At 54.7% G+C, this 12,099-nt stretch overlaps 1 protein-coding gene across 2 annotated transcripts in view; it reads left to right on the forward strand.

Moving 5' to 3' along the window:
* SUFU (SUFU negative regulator of hedgehog signaling) overlaps positions 1–12,099 on the forward strand; it is a 98,813-nt gene that overhangs the window by 79,743 nt on the left and 6,971 nt on the right. For both annotated transcript variants that reach the window (XM_053668449.1, XM_037159364.2), the window contains exons 9-10: positions 2,078–2,212; positions 3,915–4,053. In XM_053668449.1, the coding sequence (XP_053524424.1) occupies positions 2,078–2,212; positions 3,915–4,053 (274 nt within the window). The remainder of the gene's footprint in view (positions 1–2,077; positions 2,213–3,914; positions 4,054–12,099) is intronic.

Genomic DNA, 12,099 nt, shown 5'->3' on the forward strand with positions numbered 1-12,099 from the left:
CAGTTGGGTTTGATGTCCTCGTTCTGGGTGAGTGTGTCATAGCAGTTACCAAGGTGACTTTAGCTGACTTTCAACAATTTATTTTTCTCTCCAGCTTGAGATGTCTCTGGTCCTGTGTGCTGTTGATTCTTCTCTCCCAGCCCCCCAACCCGCACCCTGGTTGCTACTCATCAGCGTTTTTGCCTGTGCCAGAGAGGTGGGGATCCGCCCTCAGAGGCCCCGGAGGCTCAGAGGCCCCGCCCGGCAGCCCGGTAGTTATAAGCCTGTGTAGAGATGTTGTCAGAGATGGCACGGGGGAGTAATTCTGGGAATTACGCCCTGGCTCTTCCACTTAAACTCATCCTGTGACCTTAGGCTTCTCACCTTACCTCTCTGAGCCTCAGTTTCCTCGTCTGTAAAAGAGCCTACCTGTGGTGCTTGATGTGAGGACTGAGCAGGTGACTCACTCTGTGGGCTCCTTACTCTGGAGCAGAGTAGGGGCTCGCCAAGGGAGAACTGCTGTCTCTCCCGAGCTCCGCCTGTGTCTGGGCTCAGGCTGAGACTCGGTGTTCGCTGCTGCTCACCTTTCCTGGAAGGGGAGACGGGAGGCCTGGCATCCAGGCCCGAGGGAGGGAAGTGGTCCGCGGTCCTAGGCTCCCACACCGGCGGCCACGGACCAGCTCCGTGTCCTTAGATGCATTACTGGGTCTATTTCGTAAAGAAACAAAGTAGATTAAACAACCAGAATTCCCTTCCAGTGCTGAAACTCTGTGACCCTCTTGGCCAAAGCGTTCGTCTCTTTCTCAGGTCTTGTGAAAGGGTTTGTCAGAGGAGAAGCTAGAGCAAAGGGCAGTTTCAGAACCGGCTTAGGGAACCCAGAGGAAGGGAGCGCTTGTGAGAGAGCAGGGGTGTCCATCTGGGGGTGGGTCCACCCAGCTGGTGGGAAGGGTCCCCGTTACCTCCGGGGCTTTTATAAACCAAAGCCTGAGTGGGCCCTCCACCCTCCCGCCTGCTCACCTCATGCCCCCCCTCTGCGGGGGGGTCTCTGCCTCTCTGGGTATCTCACTGGCCACAGGCCCCAGCGCTCAGCCTTCCAGTGTGTGAGGAGATCGGGCCAGTCCCGGACTGGCTGCTCGCTTGTCGGGCCCAGACATCTTGGGTGGCTTTGGCTGCTTGAATTATAAATAACTAGAGCTTCTCACCCAGTATTTTGATGGACACTGGAGAATTGTTCTGAGATTCACAGCCCAAACCAGGATCCGGCCTTTTGAATGGGATCAGTGGGTGACCCTCGTTTCTGGCGGTGGCAGATTTGAGAAGTTTCGGTGGGGGCAGCTGAATTGGAAAGAACAAATCTTACATTGCAAAGGGACCCTGTGGCCTAGCTGCAGGGCAGGCCGTTGGTAGGAAGCAGGACAGGAGGGAGTGTGAGGCAGCAGCGACGGCTCTGTGGCCTGTCCGGCCCAGTGGCCTGACTCCTAAGAGCTGGTCTTCAGCCCCTCGCCGAGAGTTGTATCATTTCCTGGTTCGATGAAGGATGTGTATGTCACTGCAGCTCCTGGCTATTCGCCGATGTAGCAAGCTTAGAGCCTGCTCTGGTGTCACAGCCTTCACAGGGTCAGCTGGAAGGAAGCTTTTGGAAGCGTGTCTCCTGGTTTTCTAGTACCCCAGCCTTGGAGAGCTCTATCTGAGGCTCTGGGGCAGGAGCAGAAGGACCCCCAGAAGCTCCTGCTGCCATCATAGGGAAGAACAAATCACCATGACACAATGTGTTGGCCAAAGACGCAGGTTTTAGAACTGGATCTGCCTGTGATCACATCCCAGCTCCACACTCCCTGGCTGTGCAGCCTGGACAAGTTCCTCACCCTCCCTGACCCTCAGGTCTTTATCTGTGAAAGGGATATAATGAGACTGCCCACCTCATGGGGGTGTTGTGAAGTTGCTTGGCAAGTTCTTAGTGAATGGTGGCTGTCGTTAATCATTATCATCAATCACTCAGTGTCGTGGTTCGAGATCCTAGCCTGGGAGACTCCCATCGGCTCATTCCTGTGGTCGGAACCTGTTCCTGTGCTGAGTCTGTCCTGTGCTTGCTTCTCAGGAGCCGCAAAGACAGCCTGGAAAGCGACAGCTCCACAGCCATTATTCCCCATGAACTGATCCGCACACGGCAACTCGAGAGTGTACATCTAAAATTCAACCAAGAGTCAGGAGCCCTCATTCCCCTGTGTCTAAGGTGAGCCCCACAGCACCTAGCCGGGCCTCGAGGAGCCACCGTGCCTGAGCTTGCTGTCCCCCACACACACACCTGGTTGGAGTCTGGGGCCCTGGGAGGGAGGAAAACTAGTCAGGAGGCTCCATTAGCCTGGAGGGGAGCCTGTGGACTCCAAGCCAGCCAGGAGCCCCCACTGTGCTGAAGAACTCTCTTTTGACCAGAGAAGAGTCCCTCTGCCCTGCTCCCTTAGGGAGGTTCAGTGACCTAGGGAGTCGCAGATGCTCCTGTCCTCTCCCAAACCCAGAGCTAAGGGTGGCAGGGTCCCCACAGTGCTGCGGCAGTAGGGCAGGGGCTCTGGTGGATTGGGCTCTGCTTTCTCCTGCTTGCTGCTTTGCCCGTGCAAAACACTCAGTTCTTCAAACCCACTGGCCAGTCCCGCAGACTCCTTGAGGGACCAGGAAACCCAGCTGTGTCCCTTCTGCTACTGTCCACAGCGCCAGAACCTCCACCCCGCGGCCAGAATCCAGCTCTCTGCTTGGGGATGCTGTGCCAGGCCGAGTCTGTTGCAGCTGGCTTCCTCCACAGCTCTCGGGGTTCCCCTCACTTTACTGCAGGGGAGGCAGCAAGAATAACTTGAAACCCAGACAACGGGGACAAGGAAGAAAGGGCAGGAGAAGAAGGACCCCCCAGGAGCTTCTGCTGTTATCATAGGGAGGAGCAAGTCGCTGTGACAGAAGTGTTACTATAGTGTGTTGGCCAAAGATGCAGTCTTAGAACCAGATCTGCACTGGTTCCCCCCCTCCCCCCACCGTGTCCCTGGAGCCTGGGGAAGGAGCTTGGATGGTGACCAGCCTCGGCCAGCCACCCCGGTCAGCAGGGCAAAGATAGTCAGTGGTCAGGATGAGTGGCAGCTGGCAGGCCCCCTACTCCCAACCCAGGACCCCAACCGTCTCCTCCCCAGCTCCCTGTCTGAGCCAGGCTCAGGGCCTCTAGACTAGCGAAGGGCTAGTCCGGGGCAGCCTGAGAAAGTAGAGGGCAGCTTTGCTTGCTTTGCTGACTGGTCTCTCTGCCCCACTGGTGGCTCCTGCCTGCCCTTCCACTAGGTGTATTTCCAGACTGGGGATTAACAGTAACTTCTGGAGGCTTCCTCAGAGTAACCCTACTTGGCTTCAGCCTTTTTTTTTTTTTAAGTTGTGCTTGTGGCCTTGGGGCTAGTCATATTTAAACCTAATGGGATGATGGATATAGGAGCAAGTGGAAGATTCTAGACACAGGGCTTGTGCTGCGAAGGCACTCCACCATCATCCAAGAACATGGGATATGAGGAGCTACTTTACCTCCATCTGCTCAACAAAGGGGCCATGACCCACCCAGCCACCCACCCCAGCCTTGGCTCTGGACCTGACCTTGGGCACATTGCTAGCTGCTCTCTCTGGCCTCACTGGAACATGAGGGAGGTGGACTCGACTAGCTCTGCAGGCCTTTCCCGTGCTGGTCCAGTGTCTGTTAGCGTTAAGCACTTTGGGAGAATGCCAGGAGAGAACCTGTGAGAGGCTTCTCCTGGCAGGTATTGAAATGAACGTGTTTAGTTGCAGTCCCCTGTTAGTGGACCGGTGGGCAGTCAGGAGGACATTGGCAGGCGTCCTGTCCCAGGGAGCACAGACCTCAGTCCCTGAGCCTTGTCCAGACCTGCTGCTCACTGTCTCCATGTTCCCACCCCCAGGGGCAGGCTTCTGCATGGACGGCACTTTACATATAAAAGTATCACAGGTGACATGGCCATCACATTCGTCTCCACGGGAGTGGAAGGTGCCTTCGCCACTGAGGAGCACCCTTACGCAGCTCATGGACCCTGGTTACAAGTGAGAAGGCTCTTTTCTTCTCCCCACCTCCCTCCTGCGGGTTCTTCCCGACTTCGCCCCTCCCTCTCCTCCCTCTGCAGCTCTCAGTGGCTCCCTTCGGAGGGCTGGTTATGAGAAGCGCTGTGGAGTGTGGCTGCTGCTGCTTGTCCCATCAGCTCTGGGAGCACTTCCTGGCCTCTCCGCTCTCACTTGGGACAGGAGTGATAACTCTCCAGGCCCTGGCCTTGGGTAGTTCTGTTTGTTGGCCATGGAAATCCAGGTTTGAGAGACGTGTCACATCCTGCGCCCTGGGGAAACAGAGGTACGGGAAACCGAGGTGAAGCGGACTGGGGGGACGTGCGGAGCCACTCTCGAGTGCCGGTATGGAAGTCCCACCGGATTTCCTAGAAAGTGGGCAGGTGGACCCAGGGCTGGGATGGCAGGCTCCGCAGGCAGAGTCCCCCTCCACCCCTCATCTACTGGCTCTCCCATTCCTCCTGATGGAAGCCCAGCCTCTCTGCGCAGAAACTCCTGGCTTGTTCAGAACACTTAGTTCTCCGTTGCTTTTCTGGCTGGAGCACAGCTTCAGGGCCACTGCCAAGTGGGGTGCTGGGGCCTGAAAGCCATAGGCCTCCTTCCAGCCCCCATCCCATTTCAGGCCTCAGAGGTGCTTGGACTGGTCCAGCATAGTCCCAGATGTATCAGAGGAACAAAATCCTGTTTTGTTTTTTATTTGTTTGTTGAGGGTACAGGAAGAAGAACACTCTACCTTATCTCTCTTAGGAGTATCAGAAAAGGGAATCTGGGGTGAAAGAGGGTCCATGTGGGGATAAATGGTAATGGAAGAAATACAGTAAAAAAGAGTGTAATGAAATTAATTTTTTTTTTTTAAAAAGGGGATCTGGGCCCAGGCTGGTGTGGCTCAGTGGACTGAGCACTGAACTGTGAACCAAAAGGTCACTGGTTCGATTCCCAGTCAGGGCACATGCCTGGGTTGCAGGCCAGGTCCCCAGATGGGGGCGTGTGAGAGACAACTGAGTGATGTATCTCTCACACACCCTCTTTCTCCCTCTCTTCCCCTTTCTCTAAAAGTAAAATAAATAAAATCTTTTTTTAAAAAAAAAGAAAGAAAGAAAGGTAATCTGGCCCTGCAGGTTGCTCGGTGGTGTGTTGTTCCATACACCAAAAGGTTGTAGGTTCGAATCCCAGTCATGGCATATACTTAAGGTTGCAGGTTTGATCCCTGGTCAGGGCATGTGTAGGAGGCAACTGATCGATGTTTCTCTCTGTATTGAGGTTTCTTTCTCTCTCTCTCTCTCCTTCCCCCTCCTGACTTCTCTCTCTCTCTGTAAAATCTTATTTTTAAAAAAGCATATCCTCTGGTGAGGATCAAAAAAATTTTTTTCTTAATTAAAAAAAAAAGTTTAAAAAAGGGTAGGGAATCTGACCCTAATCCAAGAGGTGACCTGCTTTGTTTGTGGCGTATGGGTGGGGGCCGGGAAGCGACAGAGGGGAAGAGAGCTGTGCGTGTGTAACCCGGGGGCGGGGGTGTCTGTGAAGCAGCTACGCGGTTACTGTGGGCATAGTTTTTGTCTCTGTGTGTTGTCTTGCAGCTGAATTTCTCCTCCTCTAAGCCATCGTCCCCCACCTCCCCCTAAAATACAAACCCATAATTAAAACAAACAGCAAACAAAGGACCCCAACCACACTCCCCAGACTCAGCCAAGGTGGAAATGGAAGCTCATGCTTCAGGGATATTGTGTTCCATAAATTATCTTGCCTTTTTCCATTGTTGTTATTACACTGTTTCATAACAAAATTACTTTGAACCATAAAGTTATAAATATATTTTAAAACTCCCTCTTGGTCACATTAGATTTCTGTGCATGCGGTATTGGTAGTTACTATAGCAAAAGCTGTTAAGTACAACATTTGAAATTAGCCTGGCACGAGTGGAGAGGTCCTTTGCCTCATCCCCTGCGGAGTCCCCGGCCACCAGGCTGCCTCTGTGGACAGAGCTAGTAAAGAGAGGGAAAGCGGGGACCACGCAGGAGACCCCAGCCCCTGAGAGTTCGCAGGTCATCATTCCCAGTAGTGACCGAGTGCAGACAGGTCTCAGCAGAAGTGGCAGAAGTTCCCTTGGGTAACCGTTGTGTGTATTTAAAGTTCAAGCACATTTTCTTGGAAATGTAAGTACTGGGGTCTCTCCAAACTCAAGAAATTACACACACACACACACCCCCCACCACCACCCCCCCAGCCCAGTACATTTTACATCCTCAACTCTGAACCTCTTTGTGGAGTCTTGCATTCCCCTTGGAACATCTTCTTGGCCTGAGGAGGGGGTTGGGCAACATTTCCAGTTCTCAGCAGCCTGGGGACCTTGGCCCCCAGAGGGCTCAGCAGATGTCATGTTGCCCCTCAGGCCCCTCAAAGTTCTGGACCCAACCCAAGTTCCCAAGCTTCTTATCCCCGGCTGCTGGCATTCCAGTCCGGCTCCACCCCCCTCGCCTCTCCAGCAGCCCCTCAGTGAGCTGGAGCACCGGGGCACTGCTGACTCCCATGCACACGGCCCCCTCCCGTGCACTGTTGCCCAGGGAACCGGGAGCGGTGGGAACCAGCCACTGGCTTCGGCATGTTTCAATAAAGTTGCTGTGCTGGGAGCTGCTTAATCAAAGGCCTGTGTTATGGGCTCATTAGTGTGGTCCACCACAGGGGCCAACTCGCAGGGGAGCTCCCAGGAAGGCTGGCTGGGGCCCCGCCCCCCAAGCGCGCACCCTCACTCACCAAGGGGTTTCTCAGGCCCTTTCCAAGAAGTCCTAGGACACCCTCTGCCCCGCCCCCTCAGGTCCTCAGCTGTAGAGCCAACACCCACACCAACTCTCCTCCCCACCCCCAAAGCAGTCAGCATTTCTGCATCTGACTGCCTTCCCTTTAGGGTCTTGCCACTGTGGTCACAGGCAGCTCCCTAGCTTGTGGGAACCTGGACCTGTAATTACTTGTGGGCCTCTAGATCTTCTGGAGCTGGCTGTCTCCCTGGGAGTCTGCAGGACCTCCTACAGGCCTGGGATTAGGCTCGTCACCAGTGAAGGCAAGAGACCCAGACTTCTGTTTTCTTGGCTGCTACTTGAACCTCCCTGTTGGTCTCAGCTGAATTGGGGGGAGGGGGGGCTGGGATGATTTTCTTGCATCAGCCCTCAACAGCCTTGGAAGCCCTGTTTCCCAGCCTTGGCACCTTGTGCTGGCTACCAGCCCAGGCCTGGTATCTCTTGGGGAAAAGGCATGGCAAAGACACCCCTCATGGGAGGAGAGTGACAAAGGAGAGGCTGAGAGAAAAAGGCAGAAGGTGAGGGAATCGGGTCCCTTTATGGAGCTGGCGGAGTGTCCCCAGACAGGCCTCCACACTCACCTACTGCTGGGCTTGCACCCATTCTTCGTGCCCCTCTTCTCCCCAGTCTCTCCAGCCCCAGGGAAGTCAGGGCCCCAGCATGCCAAGGCAGGACCCTCGGCAACCCCAGGGGGAGCGCAGCGGGTGCTCCCTGCTTCCTGGAGGAGCTGGAGAGGCAGGAATCCTGCTCCAATTCCATAGGTTTCTCAATTTCCAGAGGCCGCACCTTGAGTCCCTCCGCCCCACCATCTGCTGTTTCCATCCTCACCGTGATGGTAAAGCCTATCAGCCAGCTCCACAGCTTTGCAGGCAGGTCTTCAGACCCTCAGGGAGGCCTGCCAGCATCCCTCCTGCATACCTTTCCCCAGCATTCCTCTTCCCAGTGGCTTTAACAAGCCCTCTCCCTTGGGTCTGTCATCACCACACCATTACTGCCGTGAGGGGGAGCTTGGCCCAGAGCTGAGCTGTTCACTCCTCCCCAGCCCGGACTGATCTGCAAGGGGAGAAGTCGGCCTGGGAGGTTATATAGGGGTCACATCACCGAATATGAGAATATTTTTTATGCCCTTATGACAGTGCTTTGTCAGCTGTGTGGTGTCTGACAGCTCACCCGGGTGGTGCTCCTGTTCCCTGCCCGCCTTGATGGGAGGCCCCGGGCTTGGGAGAAGATGCCAGCAGCTGTTCTGAGTGGGCTCTCCGCTCTAGGCCAGGTCTGGGGACTCACTGCTGGGCTCTCCTCGTCTGACTCACTGCTTCCTGAGGACAAGCTCCTGCCCTCTCCTGTCCCTGTCCACCCACTTGGACATGTGAAAAACCCTTGGTAATCCCTGCGCCGGGCCCTGGGCAGCTTCTCTTTGGTGCCTCTACTGTTTCTCTGTCCACTGGTGAACCTGGCCACAACCCGTGCTCCCTGGAAGCCTTTGCTTGGGCTGTCGTGGTGGTCTTATCCAGGAGTACGCCCGTTAGGGCTTAAATCCCAGCACTGTGCCTCGGGAAGTACACCACCCTCCCTCTCAGGAGAGGCCTGTGTTGGCCCGCTGTGCCCTTACCAGCCAGCAGCCCCAGCAGGAGGAGTCCGAGCCTGCTCCTGGCCGCCAGAGCCAACCACTCACCACCCACCACGAACAGAAGATGAGTGAGGCCTCGCTGTGCTGCAGCCACCGCCGCCCACGCTGCCCCACGTACCTCTGCCCCGAGCCCGAGAGTCCCCGGGCTGCTTTCTGGCCTGGGTCCGGCCTGTTGGGTGAGGGGGACGCAGACTGGACTGCTCCCCCATCCACTGCCATCGAGGGAGCCAGAGCAGCTCCTTGGCAGGCCCCACCCTGTAAACACATTTCCTTCCCTCAGAGAAGGAAAGGGAGGGAAAAAGAAAGCCAAACTTGTTGGGAAGCAAGAACAACGTGTCAACACGAAATGCAAACAAGGCCCCAGACAAAGTGTGGATTGTCATACCGAGGGGAAGGAGGGGGCATTGTCAGCACTGTTTGCAGACTCAGAAATATCAGTGACCACAGACATTTGAATCAGATCTGCAACATCTGAGCTTCTGCCTGCAGCATAGCCGGGCCTGCCCAGGGCAGGCACTGACAAAAGATCACTTTTTGAGTTCCTTTTGGAACTTGCTGGGGCCCGGGGAATTGGGAAGTTGTCGACAATCCTCCCTCGTCACCAGCCAGCCAGGCTGTCCTAAGGCACCTGGTGGGAGCACCTCAGACTGAGTTACTGGTCTAGATTCCAGGCCCCCTCCCTAATAAGGGGAGGGGGTTGGGGGGGCTGTAGCCAACAACTCACCTCTTTTGGTTCAGCCTGTGCCCACACTCCTTTTTCCCGTGAGCCTGGGTGTTTCCCAGCACTCCTCTTACCAGGGTCTCCAGGGGTGCCTTTAAAAAATGTGCCCGCCTTGGCCGTGCCTAGGATATTCTGATTCAGGAGGTCTGGATGGGGCCTGGTTTCCGTATTTTCACAGATTTCCCAGGGGAGTTCGGTTGGCTTTCCCCTCTCACTAGAGAGCCTCTTTTCCCTCAGGACCGTCTGTGCACAAATGCAAGCATTTCATGCCCAGCTCTTGGGGTGTGCAGGCACCAGTGAGTGCTATTATAATTTTCTTTCTTGTTTAAGTTCTCATTATTACGATTTCTGCCGTTTTCTGGACTAGGGTAACTGTGTGCATTCTCCAGCTGGCCTGGAGATCGGCCCTGCCGCCCCACTGAGAAATCATCTTCGGGCATGGTTTGCCTTCCTGACCAGTTGGCCACCCTGGCTTTCGAGCAGCTGTATGTGTACGGTGGTCAGGGTTCCAGCCCTTTTGAGCTAAGCTACTGGCCAGGAGATATGTGGCTAATCGGGGTTGGGATTGTTGGTTTTCCAAGCCACTGGTCAAAGCCAAAGTCATCTTCATCTCCCCATTCAGAGCAGAGAGAAGTCAGCACTGAGTATACAAGGCTTCCAGAACTGGGGTAGCTTTCCCAGACTAGAAAAGAGCATCCTCTACGATACCCTGAGGTCAGATCACCACTTTTTAAAATATATATCTTTTTATTTTTAGAGAGAGGGGAAGAAAGGTTCCCTCCAGCATGGTTCCCTCTATTAATTGGTTCCCTCTAGCACGCCCCCAACTAGGGACCAGCCTACGACCCAGGCATGTGCCCTGCCTGGGAATCAACCTGGTGACCTTTCGGTTAGCAGGCCGCCACTCAATCTGCTGAGCCACACCAGCCAAGGCAGATCACCATTCTTTTAAAGTCTGGGAGACTCGTCTCCTCTCGACATCTGCTTGTCTGCAAAATGGAGATGAGAGTGTCTTCCCTCACAAGACCGCCATGAAGATTCAGTGAAACGATACAGGTCGCTGATACTAAGCCCAGTGCCTGGCACACAGAGGAGGCGCTGCTTCTGCTGCTGGTAGTGTTATCATTACCGCTGTCATTGTCATAACCATTCCTGTTATTATTTGTGGCCAAGCCAGGCAGCTCCGTGGGGACCCAGTGAGCTCCAAGAACCCCAAGCCCCAGAATTGCACAGGCTTTTCCCACAGTTGTATCACAACGGGGAGTCTGTTACTCGTGAGAGCTCCCAGGAGCCGCTCCATCACAGCTGTCTATCTCCAGTGTCCTGTTGATAAGATCTGTTAACATTCTCAGCTCTGGGTCTGAAATATACAAAGAACAGGGCCTGTTTGTTGAATTCAAGCGGCTAAGGTTTAACTCCCAAAGGAAATTAAATTAGGTGCCTGGAGCTATGACAGTCTGTCGTGTTTCTTTGCAGGGAATGTCACCCTTAATATCATGCAGATCGCATGTATAATTTTACCCCCTTTAGCTTCTTTAAAATGATTTGAAGTTTCCAGCAGGAACCAGCAAATCAGCAAAAGTGAAGATTGATTAATGATTAGGGTTTGTCCCCCTTTTTTGGTCCTGCCATCCCCTCCCCCAGCTGAGTACAGAATGAGTCCACACACAGATGGCACCCTACACCCTTGGTAGTTGTTCTACTAAAAGCCACCGTAACTCACCCTCTTCCACCAACTCCAGACCTTTGTCAGAGAAACTAGCTTCAGACTGAACTCAGCCTTAGTGGGGTTATCTTCACTGTTGTTGAGAAGCAGCTCCGCGGAGCCTCACTGGGTGGCCACAGCCCCGGTGAGCCCTCCCCCACCTCATCGCACCCCGAGAACTAGTTACAGTCCCAGACCTATTTGCCTCTCTGGCAGGGAAGTCTCTCCCCCCAAGTTATTTGTGGGTTAGAAATCAGCCCAGCCTGGCCCAGACTGGAGCCATTGTAATATAATTGGGTTTTAGGTATGCCTGTGTTTGTGCTAGCATTTGAAGAGATGGCATCAAGTCCCGGAAATGCCAAAAATATGAATGTGACTTTTGTACTACTCAAGCAGACTGGCGATAAGTGGTAGAGAAACTCGACTGGGTGGAGGAGGAGGGAAGCCGTGGGCTAAGAGGAGGAGGAGCAGGAGCGCAGAACCCCTGTGGGAGGACCAGTGCGGGATCGAACGATTCACTGTCGTCAGTGAGATGAAGCGAGCCAGCCCCACGGCGCAACCCTCAGGAAGAACAGGGTGGTAGGGGCTCCTCAGGCGGGCATTTCCCTAGACCCGGTCTGTCTCTGAACCTCGCCTTTGTCCTCACTTGAGGCCTGAGCTCCTCAAACAGAAAGCTGAGTGAGGAGATGTGGGCCGGTGGTAGGAGCTGTTTAGTCCCCATCTGTGGCCTCGCAGCCCAAGAAGGAACGTCCCTTGGCTCCCTGTCAGCCAAGGGTGGGAGCATGTCCAGGAGGGGCATGGACTCTCTTCGTTCCCATGTCCCTGGGGCTCCCCCCAGGGCTGGGCCTAGCAGCAGCACCCAGGGATGCTGTGGAATCGAGGAGATGGCTGGGCAGACGAGTGGAAGAATAAACAAATGCATAAAAGTCACAGGGTTAGCGTCTCAGCCACTCAAGCTGTGTGGCATTGGGCAAATTACATAACCTGTCTGTGCCTCGGGTTCCTCATCTGCAAGGAGACCAAGGAGGTACGGTCTCGAACATGCAGCAGGACGCCCGGTGTGGCAGTGGCTGGTGTGTTCACTTGGGGAGTTTTCTCCCATTCCTTGTTCCTGTATTCACCCCATTGGCGTCCTTCCTTTGGAGCCCTCCATCCTGTGAGGCCCCTGGTGACCCTGCTGCTTTTC

Source organism: Artibeus jamaicensis, unplaced genomic scaffold (genome assembly GCF_021234435.1).
Source record: "Artibeus jamaicensis isolate MK-2021 breed Jamaican fruit bat unplaced genomic scaffold, CSHL_Jam_final contig_490, whole genome shotgun sequence".
Classification (NCBI taxonomy): Eukaryota; Metazoa; Chordata; class Mammalia; order Chiroptera; family Phyllostomidae; genus Artibeus; species Artibeus jamaicensis.